At 38.8% G+C, this 21,037-nt stretch overlaps 1 protein-coding gene across 5 annotated transcripts in view; it reads right to left on the minus strand.

The window, feature by feature from the left end:
• Window positions 1-1,324: 1,324 nt before the first annotated feature.
• The window catches only part of OPHN1 (oligophrenin 1), a 726,794-nt gene continuing 707,081 nt past the window's right edge, over window positions 1,325-21,037 (minus strand). For 2 of the 5 annotated variants that reach the window (XM_086388460.1, XM_086388456.1), the window contains one exon: window positions 1,562-1,762. In XM_086388460.1, coding sequence (XP_086244586.1) covers window positions 1,651-1,762 — 112 coding nt within the window. In that variant the 3' untranslated portion in view covers window positions 1,562-1,650. Of the gene's footprint in view, window positions 1,763-21,037 lie in introns of all 5 variants that reach the window. The other 3 variants (XM_086388458.1, XM_086388461.1, XM_086388455.1) reach the window with 3 other exon arrangements.

A 21,037-nucleotide genomic window follows, 5' to 3' on the forward strand; every position in this document is an offset into this window, starting at 1 on the left:
GAGTACACGATATCCAGAAAATACAGAGAACAGCAACAGGTGATGATCCAAATGATCAATAGATTCCAAAAGATCCCACAGTTACCAATGGAGGGGTTACTGGACATATGGAATACAGTGATGGAGAGGCCTGGAATAGAATTTACTGAGAGATCCAGGCAACATCTTGAATGTCTGTCCATGGGCAGTGGAGAAACACAGGTTAGAGCAAGTGTGAGGTTGGGAAACATATGAACTGGACTAGGATCTGAAGAACTGAGTTCTTAATATTTGTTATACTTTCCAAGCTATAGTGAACACATTTCACATTTCAGAGCTTCAAGTTAAACACTAAAATAAAATGAATGTCTGCTCACATCTGCCAACAATTAGAAGAGATACTGGCTCTGACTCTAGTTGTGTCTCTTATGGAAAGAGACATTGGCTAGGACCCTAAAACTCTGATTCTTTACCAGCTGCAGACCGTCATACTAAATCCTCAAAGAACATAACGCTTAGATGACAAGCTGATGCTCTAGGCCAACATAGAGACATAGAGTTTTTAATTCCATGTCAGGGGTCTAGATCCAAACCCCAAGGTTGTTTCCCATCACTAAAATCAGGGTTTATCAGGTTGGGCTGACAGGGACCAGATACAGGACTAAGCAGCTTGTCCTATGCCCTCCTTCCTCAAAAAGCCCTCAGAATTTTATAGAGATCATGGTTTTCTGGATTTAATTGCCATAATTGCCAGTGGCACCCCTGAACAGTGAGCCCAAAGAAAAAGCCTCTGTTTAATTCTTGATTTCATGAATACAGTGACCTCATTTTTATATTTTAAATGAGTCTGTTTTGCTGTTGTCTCTTTGGTTAAAAAAAAGAGAGAGACAGAGAGAGGAGAATAGGAGAAACTTTGGACTCCCCCAAGGGGTTAGAGAATGCCACTATTGCTGTTCACGTAATGTAGAGGTCTTATAAGACAGGAATGTTGGGAATCTGCTTCATTTGGATATTTGAGTGTCCTTTAGGATTATATTTTACTTTATTTTTTAGCATAAATAGAACAAACATTTCCAGAGCATCTATTTTGTGTCAAGAACTTTAGACATACAGCATGATGGAATGAGCTGAGAGTATTTCAGGTAAGGATGAGACAGAGAACATAATACCATAGCAGCAGTAGCCATATCTACTTCCCAGAAAAAGAACAGTATTGAACAATCCAAGACAGTAAACTTCCATTAAATACAATAGGCATTGGGATCTAAAAGGATCAAGTGAGGGCAAAAAGCTAAATGAATGAGGGTATAAAGAGGATATTATTGGCCATTGATCATTCTCAGAATAAACTAAAATTTAGTTTAATTTACACAAGAAAGAGAACTGGATTCAGCCAACTAAAGAGGGCTAAAAGGAGCTCAGTCAGGATTTTGGCCTGCCAGTTGACTAATAGAACATCACTCACCCAAGTATGTGAGGTGTATGTGAGGACTTAAAAATTAAGTAACATAGATCTGATCAGCCACTGTGTAGTAACAGAGCTCAGACACAAAATAAACATACATTGGTAGTTATTAATTAGGAAATGTTACAGACAAAAATATAATGATTATAATGCCAACCAGAACTACAAAATATCTAGGAATAAAGTGAGTGAGTGAGTGAAGTTGCTCAGTCATGTCCGACTCTTTGCGACCCCATGGACTGTAGCATACCAGGCTCCTCTGTCCATGGGATTTTCCACGCAAGGGTACTGGAGTGGGTTGCCATTTCCTTCTCCAATCTAGGAATAAAAATAACAAGAAATGTGTAAGACATATATGAAATAAAAACCAATAAAACATTACTTAACAATATAAAAACCAAATAAGTAGAGAGACATGTCCATTTCAAAGACAGAAAGAAAATATTAAAGAGATGATGATTCTCTCAAAATTGCTCTGTAAATTTAAAGAGATCTCAATAAAATTTAATGTGTCTTATTTAAGTGGAAATTAATAAACTCCTTTTAAAATTTGTTCTGAAGAAGAAATGTACCTATATATATATATATATATACATATATATATATATAATATTTTTGAAAATAAAAGTAACATAAAAAATTTCCCCATCAGATATCAAAACATGAAGCTTTAATTATTGAAAAAGTATAATCAGCACAAGAATAGACAAATCAATAGAACAAAATGGAGTCTAGGAACAGACTATAGGTTTATAGCCATAAACATAGATAAAGATGTGAATTGATATGTAACAAATATGGTATTTTACATTAGTGTTGAAAGAATGGTTGAATTTACTAAATAGATTGGGAACAATTGGTCATATTATTTTTTTTAAAAAGAAAGAAATCCCCATCTGATACTAGTTACAAAAGTAAATAATTTCACATTAATTAAACAGTTAAATGTGGAAAACAGTTATTAATTTTGGTAAGTATTTGTAAATTTGGAATATGAAATTCTTATATAAGATTAAAAATCCAAATTTTAAAGGAAGAGATTTATAAATTTGACATCAAAATGCAAAAACTTTCTAAAACAAAAAGCAAACATAAAATAAAACTAATATATTTAGAAAATTATTTTCATGAAATTAATATCTGGGATATAAAAAGAACACTTACAGACCAAGACAGAAAAGAGAAACAATTCAATTGGAAATGGAGAAATAAGAAAAACAATTCACATAATAGGGAATCCAAAAGGCTAAAAAACAAATTAAATGATGCTCAAAGATCACTTATAATATTGGTGATTCTAATCTAATTAAAATGCGACCTGTTCACCCATCAAACTGACAAGAATTTTAAATGATGATAATATAAAATACTCATGAAGGTGAAGGGAAAAACATTCTCATACATTGTTGATGAAAATATAAATTCATACAGAACTTTGTGGAAGGCGGGTAGTGTTTTAAAATAAAAAAATTATGTTTACCATTCAATGAAGTAATGGCATTTGTGAAAGACTAAAAGATAAATATTTGTACATAAAAAAGCATGTGTAAGGAGCATTTTCAAAAATTTTTCATGTAAGGTTGCAGTTCAAGCAGAGTAGAAGAATGTGTGTTCATCTCCTCCTGCAAGAATACCAAAATTGCAACTAGCTATTGAATAACCATCAACAGGAGGACATTGGAACCCACCGAAAACAGATACCCCATGTCCAAAGACAAAGAAACTGCAGCAAGATGGTAGGAGGGATGCAATCATGATAAAATCAAATCCTATAACCCTCTGGTGGGTGAGTCACAAACTGGAGAATAATACTACTAAAGAGGCTCCCCCACTGTTGTGAAGGCTCTGAACCCCATGCCAGTCTTCCGAGTCTGGGGATCTGACAAAGGGACTGGGAATAGCCATGGAATCTGACCCAAAGGAATTTGATTACAGGACTTCCAAAGGACTGTAGGAAACAGAGACTCCAGTATTGGAGGGATTGGAGGGACAAACAAAACATTTCACACACTAAAACCCAGAGGAAAGGAGTAGTGACCCCAAAGGAGACTGAAACAAAACTACCTGCTAGTGTCAGAGTGTCTCCTGTGGAGGTGCAGGTCATCAGGGTCTCACTGAGGTAGAAATTACTAGGCAGTCAGTGTAGAATTCTGAAACCTGGGTCTTGTTTGCAGTAAATATCCTGCTCCATTGTCCTGAATTCCTGGAATGTGTCTTTAGTCTGATAAATTATCAGCACTCAGATCCAGGGAAGAGCAGTAATTAAATTATGTTCCATATGCTTGAGGGAAAAACAATTGGAGATCATTAATCTTAAACCCATACATCTGATCCAAGGTAAAATGGCCCGAGGGCATGAAAAAGGGTGGTACCTTAATCCAAGAATCAAGAGATCAGTTGCTCAGTCGTGTCCGACTCTTTGCGACCCCATGAATCACAGCACGCCAGGCCTCCCTGTCCATCACCAGCTCCCGGGGTTCACCCAGACTCATGTCCATCAAGTCATGAGGCCATCCAGCCATCTCATCCTCTGTTGTCCCCTTCTCCTCTTGCCCCCAATCCCTCCCAGGATCAGAGTCTTTTGCAATGAGTCAACTCTTCGCATGAGGTGGCCAAAGTACTGGAGTTTCAGCTTTAGCATCATTCCTTCCAAAGAAATCCCAGGGCTGATCTCCTTCAGAATGGACTGGTTGGATCACCTTGCAGTCCAACGGACTCTCAAGAGTCTTCTCCAACACCACAGTTCAAAAGCATCAATTTTTTGGCACTCATCCTTCTTCACAGTCCAACTCTCGCATCCATACATGACCACAGAAAAAACCATAGCCTTGACTAGACGAACCTTTTTTAGCAAAGTAATGTCTCTGCTTTTGAACATGCTATCTAGGTTGGTCATAACTTTCCTTCCAAGGAGTAAGCGTCTTTCAATTTCGTGGCTGCGGTCACCATCTGCAGTGATTTTGGAGCCCCAAAAAATAAAGTCTGACACTGTTTCCACTGTTTCCCCATCTATTTGCCATGAAGTGATGGGACCAGATGCCATGATCTTCGTTTTCTGAATGTTGAGCTTTAAGGCAACTTTTTCACTCTCCTCTGTCACCTTCATCAAGAGGCTTTTTAGTTCCTCTTCACTTTCTGCCATAAAGGTGGTGTCATCTACATATCTGAGGTTGTTGATATTTCTGCCGGCAACCTTGATTCCAGCTTGTGTTTCTTCCAGTCCAGCGTTTCTCATGATGTACGCTGCATAGAAGTTAAATAAACAGGGTGACAATATACAGCCTTGACATACCCCTTTTACTATTTGAAACCAGTCTGTTGTTCCATGTCCAGTTCTAACTGTTGCTTCCTGACCTGCATACAAATTTCTCAAGAAGCAGATCAGGTGGTTTGGTATTCCCGTCTCTTTCAGAATTTTCCACAGTTTATTGTGATCCACACAGTCAAAGGCTTTGGCATAGTCAATAAAGGAGAAATAGGTGTTTTTCTGGAACGCTCTTGCTTTTTCCATGATCCAGGGGATATTCACAATTTGATCTCTGGTTCCTCTGCCTTTTCTAAAACCAGCTTGAACATCAGGAAGTTCATGGTTCACATGAAGCCTGGCTTGGAGAATTTTGAGCATTACTTTACTAGCGTGTGAGATGAATGCAATTGTGCGGTAGTTTGAGCATTCTTTGGCATTGCCTTTCTTTGGGATTGGAATGAAAACGGACCTTTTCCAGTCCTGTGGCCACTGCTGAGTTTTCCAAATTTGCTGGCATATTGAGTGCAGCACTTTCACAGCATCATCTTTCAGGATTTGAAATAGCTCCACTGGAATTCCATCACCTCCACTAGCTTTGTTCATAGTGATGCTTTCTAAGGCCCACTTGACTTCACATTCCAGCATGTCTGGCTCTAGGTCAGTGATTACACCATCGTGATTATCTGGGTCATGAAGATCTTTTTTGTACAGTTTTTCTGTGTATTCTTGCCATCTCTTCTTAATATCTTCTGCTTCTGTTAGGTCCATACCATTTCTGTCCTTTATCGAGCCCATCTTTGCATGAAATGTTCCTTTGGTATCTCTGATTTTCTTGAAGAGATATCTAGTCTTTCCCATTCTGTTGTTTTCCTCTATTTCTTTGCATTGCTCACTGAAGAAGGCTTTCTTATCTCTTCTTGCTATTCTTTGGAACTCTGCATTCAGATGTTTATATCTTTGCTTTTCTCCTTTGCTTTTCACTTGTCTTCTTTTCACAGCTATTTGTAAGGCCTCCCCAGACAGCCATTTTGCTTTTTTGCATTTCTTTTCCATGTGGATGATCTTGATCCCTGTCTCCTATACAATGTCACGAACCTCATTCCATAGCTCATCAGGCACTCTATCTATCAGATCTAGGCCCTTAAATCTATTTTTCACTTCCACTGTATAATCATAAGGGATTTGATTTAGGTCATACCTGAATGGCCTAGTGGTTTTCCCTACTTTCCTCAATTTCAGTCTGAATTTGGCAATAAGGAGTTCATGGTCTGAGCCACAGTCAGCTCCTGGTCTTGTTTTTGCTGACTGTGTAGAACTTCTCCATCTTTGGCTGCAAAGAATATAATCAATCTGATTTCATTGTTGACCATCTGGTGATGTCCATGTATAGAGTCTTCTCTTGGGTTGTTGGAAGAGGGTGCTTGTTATGACCAGTGCATTTTCGTGGCAAAACTCTATTAGTCTTTGCCCTGCTTCATTCTGTATTCCAAGGCCAAATTTTCCTGTTACTCCAGGTGTTTCTTGACTTCCTACTTTTGCATTCCAGTCCCCTATAATGAAAAGGACATCTTTTTTGGGTGTTAGTTCTAAAAGGTCTTGGAGGTCTTCATAGAACCGTTCAACTTCAGCTTCTTCAGCGTTACTGGTTGGGGCATAGACTTGGATTACTGTGATATTGAATGGTTTGCCTTGGAAACGAACAGAGATCATTGTGTCATTTTTGAGATTGCATCCAAGTACTGCATTTCAAAATCTTTTGTTGACCATGATGGCTACTCCATTTCTTCTGAGGGATTCCTGCCCGCAGTAGTAGATATAATGGTCATCTGAGTTAAATTCACCCATTCCAGTCCATTTCAGTTCGCTGATTCCTAGAATGTCGACATTCACTCTTGCCATCTCTTGTTTGACCACATCCAATTTGCCTTGATTCATGGACCTGACATTCCAGGTTCCTCTGCAATATTGCTCTTTACAGCATTGGACCTTGCTTCTATCACCCATCACAGCCACAGCTGGGTATTCTTTTTGCTTTGGCTCCATCCCTTCATTCTTTCTAGAGTTATTTTTCCACTGATCTCCAGTAGCATATTGGGCACCTACTGACCTGGGGAGTTTCTCTTTCAGTATCCTATCATTTTGCCTTTTCATACTGTTCATGGGGTTCTCAAGGCAAGAATACTGAACTGGTTTGCCATTCCCTTCTCCAGTGGACCACAGTCTGTCAGATCTCTCCACCATGACCCGCCCATCTTGGGTCGCCCCACAGGCATGGCTTAGTTTCGTTGAGTTAGACAAGGCTGTAGTCCTAGTGTGATTAGATTGACTAGTTTTCTGTGAGTATGGTTTCAGTGTGTCTGCCCTCTGAGGCCCTCAAGAAGCCATAAAGATGTTAAGGTCTTGACCTTAAATTTATTGGTTAGAAATAATGTGATTTAATTAAGGATATAAAAACTGCTTTAAGTGCCACCTTGAGAGCACTGTTTACCCCTTCCCAGTGTCTATGCTAAGAGCTTTGTACTTGCCTCATCTTTAATAAATCCTGTTTGCTTGCTACCATGAGTGTTTGCATGTCCGTGGATTCCATTCTTCAGCTCCATGGACAAGAACTCGGGATTCCTGTCTCATCTTTTGGGGGCTCATCCAGGATTCCTCAATGCCTATTCAAGGTAAGCACAGACACTCACTCTCAACACTGTCATTCACTTCTTGTTACCTAATCTAAGTGCAGGTCTCTTGAGCCACTCTGTTTCACAAGCCTGCTTGAGTTCCGAAGGCAGACAGAGTTAGTAGACAGTGGACTCAGGTCTTGGTATTGGCCAGCCAACTGACCTGGAGGTGCTGAGCAAAACCTCTGCTAGGCTGCTGCCTCAGTGAGAACTGCAGGACATCTACCATTTCTCTTTCCTAACATTTAAAGGTCACGAGATTTTTCACTTAAGGTAGGATCATTTTGTAGTGTGTGTAGATGCTACAAACCTTGTGCACTGCATAGCTTGCTTAAGGGGAACTCCATTTCAGGCATACCCAATGTTCAAGAGCATAGGAAGTCCACCTATGCTATAAAACATAACATGTGGAAGTCTCACTCTACCTTTCTCTAGGTGAAAGGGAAGATAGAGACAGGAAGAGGACAAAGGCCCAGGGCACCTGGATAAGGGTAGTCAAGCCCGAGTGCACACCAAAGTTGAGGGAAGCATACGTTACTGGTGATTCTTTGCTCCCACCCCTCAAGTAGGAGACACCCTCTATCAGAGGAACCAGAGAAAAGACAAAGAGTGCTGTATTCTGGTCTTCTCTCATTCATAGTGGGTGCCTTTAGCATGTATACTGAAGAACTGGAAGAAGTTTGACCCTCAGACCCTGTTAAAGATGTGGATGATCTTTTTCTGCACTGAGGCATGGCCTCAATATGATCTACCTGATGGTGAAAAATGGCCCCCTGAAGGCTCACTTAATTATAGTACCATCCTCCACCACCCTAATACCAAAACCTGACAAAGATCCCACAAAAAAAGAAAACTACAGGCCAATATCACTGATGAACATAGATGCAAAAATCCTTAACAAAATTCTAGCAATCAGAATCCAACAACACATTAAAAAGATCATACACCATGACCAAGTGGGCTTTATCCCAGGGATGCAAGGATTCTTCAATATCTTCAAATCAATCAGTGTAATACACCACATTAACAAATTGAAAAATAAAAACCATATGATTATCTCAATAGATGTAGAGAAAGCCTTTGACAAAATTCAACATCCATTTATGATAAAAACTCTCCAGAAAGCAGGAATAGAAGGAACATACCTCAACATAATAAAAGCTATATATGACAAACCCACAGCAAACATTATCCTCAATGGTGAAAAATTGAAAGCATTTCCCCTAAAGTCAGAAACAAGACAAGGGTGCCCACTTTCACCACTACTATTCAACATAGTTTTGGAAGTTTTGGCCACAGCAATCAGAGCAGAAAAATAAATAAAAGGAATCCAAATTGGAAAAGAAGAAGTAAAACTCTCACTATTTGCAGATGACATGATCCTCTACATAGAAAACCCTAAAGACTCCACCAGAAAATTACTAGAACTAATCAATGATTATAGTAAAGTTGCAGGATATAAAATCAACACACAGAAATCCCTTGCATTCCTATACACTAATAATGAAAAAACAGAAAGAGAAATTAAGGAAACAATTCCATTCACCATTGCAATGAAAAGAATAAAATACTTAGGAATATATCTACCTAAAGAAACTAAAGACCTATATATAGAAAACTATAAAACACTGGTGAAAGAAATCAAAGAGGACACAAATAGATGGGGAAATATACCATGTTCATGGATTGGAAAATCAATATAGTGAAAATGAGTATACTACCCAAAGCAATCTATAGATTCAATGCAATCCCTATCAAGCTACCAACGGTTTTCTTCACAGAGCTAGAACAAATAATTTCACAATTGGTATGGAAATACAAAAAATCTCGAATAGCCAAAGCTATCGTGAGAAAGAAGAATGGAACTGGAGGAATCGACCTGCCTGACTTCAGGCTCTACTACAAAGCCACAGTCATCAAGACAGTATGATACTGGCACAAAGACAGAAATATAGATCAATGGAACAAAATAGAAAGCCCAGAGATAAATCCATGCACATATGGACACCTTATCTTTGACAAAGGAGGCAAGAATATACAATGGATTAAAGACAATCTCTTTAACAAGTGGTGCTGGGAAAACTGGTCAACCACTTGTAAAAGAATGAAACTAGAACACTTTCTAACACCATACAGAAAAATAAACTCAAAACGGATTAAAGATCTAAACGTAAGACCAGAAACTATAAAACTCCTAGAGGAGAACATAGGCAAAACACTCTCCGACATACATCACAGCAGGATCCTCTATGACCCACCTCCCAGAATATTGGAAATAAAAGCAAAAATAAACAAATGGGACCTAATTAAAATTAAAAGCTTCTGCACAACAAAGGAAACTATAAGAACGGTGAAAAGACAGCCTTCAGAATGGGAGAAAATAATAGCAAATGAAGCAACTGACAAACAACTAATCTCTAAAATATACAAGCAACTCCTACAGCTCAATTCCAGAAAAATAAACGACCCAACCAAAAAATGGGCCAAAGAACTAAATAGACATTTCTCCAAAGAAGACATACAGATGGCTAACAAACACATGAAAAGATGCTCAACATCACTCATTATCAGAGAAATGCAAATCAAAACCACTATGAGGTACCATTTCACGCCAGTCAGAATGGCTGTGATCCAAAAGTCTACAAGTAATAAATGCTGGAGAGGGTGTGGAGAAAAGGGAACCCTCTTACACTGTTGGTAGGAATGCAAACTAGTACAGCCACTATGAAGAACAGTGTGGAGATTCCTTAAAAATCTGGAAATAGAACTGCCTTATGATCCAGCAATCCCACTGCTGGGCATACACACTGAGGAAACCAGAATTGAAAGAGACACATGTACCCCAATGTTCATCGCAGCACTGTTTATAATAGCCAGGACATGGAAGCAATCTAGATGTCCATCAGCCGATGAATGGATAAGAAAGCTGTGGTACATATACACAATGGAGTATTACTCAGCCACTAAAAAGAAGACATTTGATCAGTTCTAATGAGGTGGATGAAACTGGAGCCTATTATACAGAGTGAAGTAAGCCAGAAAGAAAAACACCAATACAGTATACCAATGCATATATATGGAATTTAGAAAGATGGTAACAATAACCCTGTATACGAGACAGCAAAAGAGACACTGATGTATAGAACAGTCTTTTAGACTCTGTGGGAGAGGGAGAGGGTGAGATGATTTGGGAGAATGGCATTGAAACATGTATAATATCATATATGAAATGAGTCACCAGTCCAGGTTCGATGCATGATACTGGATGCTTGGGGCTGGTGCACTGGGATGACCCAGAGGGATGGTATGGGGAGGGAGGAGGGAGGAGGGTTCAGGATGGGGAACACATGTATGCCTGTGGCGGATTCATTTCGATATATGGCATAACCAATACAATATTGTAAAGTTTAAAAATAAAATAAAATTTAAAAAAAATTATAGTACCATCCTCCAAATAGACCTCCTTTGTAGAGGAGAAGGAAACTGTTCAGAATTCCCATATATATAGGTTTTCTTTGTCTTGAGAGAAAACACCCTCTTATGCAGGAGTTGTGGGCTTGTTCCCTCTATGTTACCTGTAACTTAACCCCAAACCCTTGGGTTCAAACTCTCCCCCTTATCCATGGCTGCCCAGTCCTAGCCACGAGGAGCCACCACAATCTCTGGCAAGGCCTCTGGAACCAGCAGCAGCTCCTACCCCAGGGGCTTCTAACCAACACTGGTGATCTCTAGACTATATCCTTCCCTCCTTCCATTACAGGAAGTTCCTAATGAGGACTTGGGACCCATGCAAATCCATGTCCTTTTCCCTCTCCAAGATTTAAGACAAATTAAATTAGACCTGGGAAGCTTTACTGAAGATCCTGATAAGTATATGTGTTTTCCAGAGTCTAAGCTAATCTTTTGAAATGGCATGGAAAGATATTATGCTAATCCTGACTAGTACCCTTACTGACAATGAAAGAAGTAGAGTAATTAAAAATGCCCGGGAATGGGGAAACGAATGGTATTCTACTAACATGCAGGGGAGAGCTGACAGTGAATCATCCTGGTTACCTACAGGACTTCAAGCAGTGCTCATTGCTGATCCTAATTGGGCACACGACAAAGACAGTGATGACTAGAGGAGAGTTCACTTCATCACGTGCATTAAAGCTTTTGAAAATTGTGAGCTAAGTCCTTAAACTACTCCAAACTATCTGGATTGACTCAGGAAAAGGAGGAAAATTGCACAGCTTTTCTGGAAAGTCTCAGGGAGACATTAAGAAACTACACTTATTTGGACCCAGATTCCCCAGTTCAGTTCACTTCAGTTCAGTTGCTCAGTCATGTCTGACTCTTTGCGACCGCATGTACTGCAGCACACCAGGCTTCCCTGTCCATCAACAATTCCTGGAGCTTGCTCAAACTCATGTCCATCGAGTTGGTGATGCCATCCAACCATCTCATCCTCGGTCATCCCCTTCTCCTCCTACCCTCAATCTTTCCCAGCATCAGGGTGTTTTCCAGTGAGTCAGTTCTTCGCAACAGATAGCCAAGGCATTGGAGCTTCAGCATCAGTCCTTCCAATGAATACTCAGGACTGATTTCCTTTAGAATTGACTGGTTTGCTCTCCTTGCAGTCCAAGGGACTCCCAAGAGTCTTCTCCAACACCACACTTCAAAAGCATCAACATCAATACATTACTACTGGGAAAAACCATAGCTTTGACTGTATAGACTTTTGTGAGCAAAGTAATGTCTCTGCTTTTTAATATGCTGTCAAGGTTGGCCATAGCTTTTCTTCCAAGGAATAAGTGTCTTTTGATTTCATGGTTGCAGTCACCATCTGCAGTGATTCTGGAGTCCAATAAAATGAAGCCTGTCACTGTTCCAATTATTTCCCCATCTATTTACCATGAAGTGATGGGACTGGATGCCATGATCTTCATTTTTTGAATATTGAGTTTTAAGCCAACTTTTCACTCTCCTCTTTCATCAAGAGGCTCTTTAGTTCTTCTTCACTTTCTGCTGTAAGGGTGGTATCATCTGCCTATCTGGGGTTATTGATATTTCTCCTGGCAATCTTGATTCCAGCTTGTACTTCCTCCAGCCCAGTGTTTCACCTGATGTATTCTGCATACAATATACAGCATTGACGTATTCCTCTCCCAATTTGGAACCAGTCCATTGTTCCATCTCTGGTTCTAACTCTTGCTTCCTGACCTGCATACAGATTTCTCAGGAGGCAGATAAAGCAGTCTGGTATCCCCATCTTTTTAAGAATTTTCCACTGTTTGTTGTGATCCATACAGACAAGGCTTTGACATAGTCAATAAAGCAGAAGTAGATGTTTTTCTGGAACTCTCTTGCGTTTTCTATGATCCAATTGATGTTGGCAATTTGATCTCTGGTTCCTCTGCCTTTTCTAAATCCAACTTGAACATCTGGAAGTTCTTGGTTCACATACTGTTGAAACCTGGCTTGGAGAATTTTGAGCATTACTTTGCTAGTGTGTGAGATTCCCCAGGGGGCCAACTTATTCTTAAAGACTAATTTATTACTCAGTTGGCTCCAATTATTTGGAGGAAACTCCAAAAATTGGCCTTCGGCCCCAATATGGATTTAGAGTGCCTCCTAAGAGCTGCCACATCAGTACTCTTTAACAGAGATCAAGAGGAGCATAGGGAAAAAGAGAGGAGAGAAAACAGGAAGGCCGAAGCTCTCTTTGTGGCCCTACAGGGAGTTAACTTTAAGGCTCCAAAGGTGGGAGGACAAAAGCCAAACGCTAGAGTCTGTTTCCGTTGTGGCAAGGATGGACACTTTAAGGCACAATGCCCACAAGGCAAGCAGAGGCCACCACCGTGGCCTTGCCCCACTTGCAAAGGAGATCACTGGAAGAATAACTGTCCCCAGGGATGTAGGTTTCAGGGCTCAGAAACTCAGACCCAGGATCAAGACTGATGGAGCCCAGGGCTTCCCATTTTGGCTCCTGTCCTCATCACCTCACAGGCGCCTCGGGTGACTCTAACTGTAAGAGGCCATCCTGTTAACTTCCTACTCAATACAGGAGCCACTTTTTCAGCCCTCCTCTTTAATCTGGGTCTTCCTTCTATTAAGTCAGCTGCTATAGGTGGCATTTCTGGAAAGCCTGTTACAAAATTCTTTACACAGCAGTTGAGTTGTAACTAATTTCATTCTTTTTTCTTATGCCTTTCTGATAATACCAGATAGCCCAATCCCCATCCTAGGAAGAGGTATTCTATGTAAAATTCACGCTTTCATTCATATGGAAGTGGAATCTACAGAAAACTTATGTTTATCCCTGACAGAAGTAGAAATTAACCCTGAAGTCTGGGCAACCGGAGGAAAGATAGGAAGAGTCATCTCAGCTCAACCAATACAGATAACTCTTAAAAATCCTAATAACTTTCCTCGTCAGAAACAATACCCCCTAAAGCCAGAAGGAAAACAGGGACTCATTCTCTTGATTAAAAATCTCAAAGGGCAGGGGCTCTTAATCAAATGTAACAGCCCTTTAATACACTTATTCTGGGAGTCCAAAAGCCTAATGGGGAATGGTGTCTAATTCAGGACTTCTGCCCCAGTAATGAAGCAGTAATTCCATTACATCCTGTCATGCCTAACCCCTATACTCTACTCTCTCAAATCTCAGAAACAGCCACTTATTTTACTATTTTAGATTAGAAGGATGTCTTTTTTTTTTTTTTTTTTGCATACCCTTAGCTCAAAGTTCACAATTTTTGCTTCCTTTTGAGGATCCAACTGATTCCTCTACTCAATTAACTTGGACAGTATTGTCTCAAGGATTTAGAGATAGCCCTCATTTATTCAGGCAAGCTTCAGCCAAAGACCTAGCTGCATTTTGGGCAACTGAATCTATCAAACTCATTCAATATGTAGATGATATTCTCCTTTGTGCTGACACAGAGAAAAAATGTAACCAAGCCACCTGTGACCTTCTTAACTATCTAGCTCGATATGGCTACAAGATATCAAAATCCAAATCTCAAATGTGCCAAGAAGTCAGATATTTAGTATTCAAACTCTCCCATGGAGCAAAAAAATAATGGAATCCATTTTACAACATACTCTCCCTAATACTCTTAGACAACTCCATGGTTTCCTTGACATAACTGGCTACTGTTGGATTTGGATTCCTGGATATGAAGAGCTGGCTCAACCTTTATATAAGTTACTAAAAGAGACTCAACAATCAGGGCAAAAGATATTACAATGGGAAACTGGAGAAATACATGCATTTAAGACTTTAAAATAGGCTTTTCTTCAGGCTCCTGCTCTAAGCCTGCCTGGAGGAGACCAATTTAATATTTTTGTAACAGAGAGATCAGGAATAGCACTTGGAGGTCTAACTCAGCCCAAAGGAAGCCCACTATAATGTATTTCTTATTTAAGAAAAAAGCTCGATTCTGTAGCCCAAGCATGGCCACGTTGTCTATGAATAGTGGCCTCAGTAGCTCTATTAATTTCTGAAGCTCCTAAGTTAATTATAGGCCAAGATCTGACAGTCTATACTTCACATGATATCTCTGGAATTTAAAATTCTAAGGGAGGGCTATGGTTATCTGACAATCGGCTTCTCAGATACCAATCTCTGCTCTTAGAAGGACCCATAATTCAGCTAAAAACTTGTTCAGCCTTAAACCCAGCAACATTCCTTCCTGAGTCATTCGATAAGAAGCCAGAACACGATTGCCATCAAGTCCTAGCTTTAAATTATTCAGCCAGGGAGGGCTTAAAAAATAAGCCTTTAGAAAATCCTGATGAAACTATGTTTACAGATGGCAGCTCCTTCGTGGAAAAAGGAGAACATAAGGCAGGATTTGCAGTGGTCACATTACCTAAAATTTGAGAAAGTAATCCCTGACCCCCTGGAACTAGTGCTCAATTAGCTGAATTGATTGCTTTAAGGAGAGCCTTACAGCTGGCAACTAACAAGAGAGTGAACACCTATACTGACTCTAAATATGCTTACTTAATCCATCATGCTCACGCTGCCATCTGGAAGTAAAGAAACTTTAAAACCTCAAATGTCATCCCCACTAAATACTACCAAGAAATTATGCACCTCTTAGATGCACTTAAGCTACCCAAAGAAGAGGCAGTAATACACTGCTGGGGCCATCAAAGGGATGATTCTGACATAACGGAGGGAAATAGGAGAGCCAACTGACAAGCTAAAAAGGCAGCCTCCCACCTTTTAATACTCAGGCTTCCCTCCTCTGTGATAAGATCCCCACTGACATAAAACCCAAGTATTCTCCCGAGGAACTTCAATACTCTTTTTCTCATAAAGATTCTCTACTCCCCTCTGAATGACTTCAAACAGAAGATGAAAAACTTGTGTTGCCCTCTAGCACCCAACAGAAAATTCTTAAACTCTACACCAAACTTTCCATTTGGGAATTGAAAATACTTACCAACTTCCTAAGAGTCTTTTCAAGGGAAAAGGATTAGTAAGTTTTTATTAATCTGGTTTTTATAAGCCAGATTGTTAAAGGCTGTCAAAAGAATAATCCCCATAACAACCACTCAGTTCTCCCAGGCTTACAGTGTACAGGAAGATATTCTGGAGACGACTGGCAGATAGACTTCACTCATATGCCAAAAGCCAAGGTACATCAAAAACTACTGGTTTGGGTTGACACCTTTACCAGGTGGATAGAGCCATGAAATTAAAAGATGCTTGCTCCTTGGAAGAAAAGCTATGACCAACCTAGACAGCATATAAATGCCCACAAAGGTCCATATAGCAAAAACTATGGTTTTTCCAGTAGTCATGTATGGGTGTGTGAGTCGGACCATAAAGAAAGCTGATGCTGAAGAATTGATGCTTTTGAACTGTGGTGCTGGAGAAGACTCTTGAGAGTCCCTTGGACTGCAAGGAGATCAAATGAGTCAACCCTAAAGGAAATCAGTCCTGAATATTCATTGGAAGGACTGATGCCGAAGCTGAATCTCCAATACTTTGGTTATCTGACACAAAGAGCCAACTCATTGGAGAAGACCCTGATGCTGGGATTGAAAGCAAAAGGAGAGGAGAGCAGCAGAAGATGAGACGGTTAGATAGGATCACTGACTCAATGAACATGAATCTGAGCAAACTTCAGGAGATAGTGAAGGACAGAGGAGCCCAGCATGCTGGAGTCCATGGGGGTCACAAAAAGTCAGACATGACTTAGCTACTGAACAATAACAAGAAAACTTACTTAAGGAGATAAAAGACCTGTACTCAGAAAACTGTAAGACACTGATGAAAGAAATCAAAGATGACACAAAGAGATGGAGAGATATACCATATTCTTGGATAGGAAGAATCAATATGGTAAAAATTACAATACTCCCTGAAGCAGTCTACAAATTCAATGCAATCACTGTCAAATTACCAATGGTATTTTTCACAGACTTAGGACAAAAATTTTTACAATTTGTTCATGTGTGCTAAATCACTTCATTTGTATCCGACTCTTTGTGACCCTATGGACTTTAACCTGCCAGGCTCTTCTGTCCATGGGATTCTCCAGGCAAGAATACTGGGGTGGATTGCCATGCCCTCCTCCAGGGAATCTTCCTGACCCAGGGATTGAATCTCTGTCTCTTATGTTTCCTGAAATAGCAGAAGTGTTTTTTGCTTGCTTGTTTGTTTTTACCACTATCGCCACCTGGGAAGCCACCAAGAAGCAATCTACAAATTCAATACAATTTCTATCAAATTACCGATAGAATAATTGTATCGGTACAATTACAATTTGTATGGAAAAATTACAATTACAGTTTGTATGGAAACACAAAAGACCTTGAATGACCAAAGAAATCTTAAGAGACATGGAAGTGATGGAATTAGACTCCCTACTTCAGAGTAAGCTACAAAGGTAATCATCAAGACAGTATTGTCCTGGCACATAAACAGAAACATAGATCAATGGAACAGGATAGAAAGCCCAGGGATAAACCCATAAACCTATGGTCACCTAATTTATGTCAAAGCCGGCACTAATATACAGTGGAGAAAAGACAGTCTCTTCAATAAGTGGTACTGGGAAAACTGGACATCTACATGTAAAAGAATGGAATTAGAATACTCTATAACACCATACCAGAGAAGGCAATGGCACCCCACTCCAGTACTCTTGTCTGGAAAATCCCATGGACAGAGGAGCCTGGTAGGCTGCAGTCTGTGGGGTCGCGAAGAGTTGGACACGACTGAGCGACTTCACTTTTCACTTTCATGCATTGGAGAAGGAAATGGCAACCCACTCCAGTGTTCTTGTCTGGAGAATCCCAGGGATGGGGGAGCCTGGTGGGCTTTCATCTATGGGTTCCCACAGAGTCGGACACAACTGCAGCAACTTAGCAGCACCAGCAGCATAACACCATACACAAAAATAAATTCAAAATGGATTAAAGACCTAAGTTTAAGGTCAGACATTATAAACTCAGAGGAAAACATAGGCAGAGTACTCTTTGACATAAATCATAAGAATTTTTTTTTTGATCCACCTCCCAGATTAATGAATAGATATTCATATGTAATGAATATAAAAGCAAATATAAATAAGCAGGACCTAATTAAATTTAAAATCTTTTGCACAGGAAAGAAAACCATAAACATAACAAATAGACAACCCTCAGAATAGGATAAAATATTTGCAAATAAGGCATCTGATGAGGGACTAATCTCCAAAATATACAACAGCTCATGTAGCTCGAATCAAAAAAATAAGCAACCCAATCAAAAATTGGGTGGAAGACCTAAATAGACATATCTCCTAAGAAGATATATAAATGGCCAACAAATACATGAAAAGATGCTCAGCATCACTCATTATTAAAGAAATTCAAATAAAAGCTACCGTGAGATATCACCTCACAACAATCAGAGTGGCCATCATCAAATAATCTACAAACAATAAATGCTGGAGAGAGTATGGAGAAAAGGGAACCCTCTTGTAATGTTGGTGGGAGTATAAATTGAAATAGCCAGTATGGAGAGAAGTATAGAGTAAAAAAAAAAAAAAAAAAAAAAACTAAAAATAGAACTACCATATAACCCAGCAATCCCACTACTGAGAAAACCATAATTTTAAATGATACATACACCACAAGGTTCATAGCAACACTATTTATAATAGCCAGGACAAGGAAGCAACCCTAAATGTCCATCAACAGAGGAATAGATACAGATATGGTACATATATAATGGAATATTGCTCGGACATAAAAAGGGACAAAATTGGGTCATATGTAGAGACGTGGATGGACTTAAAGTCTGTCGTACATTGTGAAGTAAATCAAAAAGAGAAAAACAAATATCATATATTAACACATATATATGGAATCTAGAAAAATGGTACAGATGAACTTATATGCAGGGCAGGAATAGAGACACTGGCATAAATGGACATGTGGACATGGTGGAGGAAGAGGGTGGGATGAATTGGGAGATTGGGGCTGCCATATGTGTACTGCCATGTGTAAAAGAGACAGCTATTGCAAATGCTGTATAGTACAGAAAGCACATCTCAGTGCTATGTATTGACCTAGGTGGGTGGAACTGGTGTGGGGTGTGAGGGAAGTTCAAGAGGGAGAGGATATATGCATACATATAGCTGATTAATTGTTTTGTTGTACAGCAAAAAGTAACACAACTTGTAAAGCAATTATATCCCATATTTTAAAAAATTATTCTGTTATTTGCATTGTCACAGAAATTTTAGAATCTTCTTGACAATTATTTCAAAAATGTGATAAAATTTCTATTTAAATTATGTTGAATCTGTAAAACAGTTTAGCAAGACTTGACATTAATAATATTGAGGCCGTCAATTCATAAACATAATGTATCTCCACATTTATTTAGTCCTTCATTTATTAATCTCAGCAACATTGTACAGTTTTAGTAAGTGTTTAATCCTAAGTGTACTGTGGTTTTAATGCTATTTTAATTTTTTTAATAATTCATTTCCAAATTGTTTAACACACTTATATAAAAATGTGAGATTTACTTCTTCCTTTCTAAAGTTTATGCCTTTTTGTCCACTTCACTATTATGATGAATAGGATCGCCAGTACAATCTTGAATAGAAGTGGTGAGGGTGGGAATTGTTTTATTTTTCTGATATTGAGGGAAGTCCTCAATATTTCATCATTATAAATAATTTAAGCTGTAGTTTTACTCACAGTTTCCTCATTTTGGCAAAGTTGTACCTATTCCTATTTTCCTGAGGCACTTTTATCATGAATTGTTTTTCATTTGCTAAGTCATGTCTGACTCTTTGTGACCCCATGGACTGCAGCACGCCAGGCTTCCTTGTCCTTCACTATCTTCTGGTGTTTGCTGAAACTCGTGTCCATTGAGTTGATGCCATCCAATCATCTCATCCTCTGTTGCCCCTTTCTCTTTCTGCCCTCAATTTTTCCCCACATCAGGGTCTTTACCAATGAGTCGGCTCCTTGCATCAGGTGGCCAAAGTATTAGAGCTTCAGCTTCAGATGGATTTTAATCATGAATGAGCCCTGAATGTCATCAAATAGTATTTCTGCACTTATTAAAATGATATTTGTTTGTTTCTCATTATTCTGCCAATATGGTGAATTACACTGAATTTTCAAATGCAAAATGAACCTTGCATTTCTGGGATAAGCCCCACTTGGTCACTGTGTATTGCCTTTATGTGTATTGTTTGACTTGACTTGCTAATATTTTGTTAAGGATGTTGGATCTATATTCATGAATTTGACTGATCTGTAATCTTATTTCCCCCACCCCTTTTTTTCTACCCCTCCTCCTTCTCCTCCTCTTTTTTCTTTTATATTTATTTTAAATTAAACAAAGATAAATATCTTTAATGACAAAATGTACAATTCACAAAGAATATACACATCATAAAACATTAGATGCTCAACAACAAAGAAAAAAAGGTATATAAAGCAAAAATATGAAGATATATAAGGAAAAATAAAAAATATATAATCATAGTGAGACATTAATATTTTTCTGAATATTTTTTCAAGTGCAGAAAAAATAAGAGTATATTAAATGTCATATTAATAATTTTAAAATAATAGATTTATATTTAACTTTATTAATCATATAACCTACACAACTATATTTAAAATTTTGTATCTCATACATTGTTATTAGATGTCCATAGAACATTTAGAAAAACTGGCAAAAAGATAAACTTAATAAAATTTCAAAAAGTAGAATTATTTTTTCTGTGTGATTCAGTTATAAATAGACACATATATTATATTTGAAATTATTTTGCATTATAGTTTATTACAAGATATTGAGTATAATTTCTGTGCTATACAATAAACTTTTGTTGGTTGTTGCACATCTATCTTTTTAAATTAGAAATCTAGCATTCTATTTACATTAACTCAAACAAATAGAATCAAAATTTCATAAATTTCAGTTAGGCAAAAATTCATAAGTTTTGGAGAAAACAAGATGGCAGAGGAGAGTAGGTAGATGTGGAGTACATCTCTCTCCATGGATACATCAGGAATACAGCTTCAGACACAGAAGTGCATGCAGAACACCAGCTGAGAGCGAACAGGAGTACCTGACCAGTGGAAAAGAATATATAGAACCACGCAAAACTCCGTAGGACAAAGGAACTAAGGGAAAAAAACAGGAGGGTTAGTAGG

The sequence above is a fragment of the Bos grunniens genome, chromosome X (assembly GCF_055505025.1).
Source record: "Bos grunniens cultivar Pamir isolate PY7600 chromosome X, Bosgru_T2T1.0, whole genome shotgun sequence".
Taxonomy (NCBI): domain Eukaryota; kingdom Metazoa; phylum Chordata; class Mammalia; order Artiodactyla; family Bovidae; genus Bos; species Bos grunniens.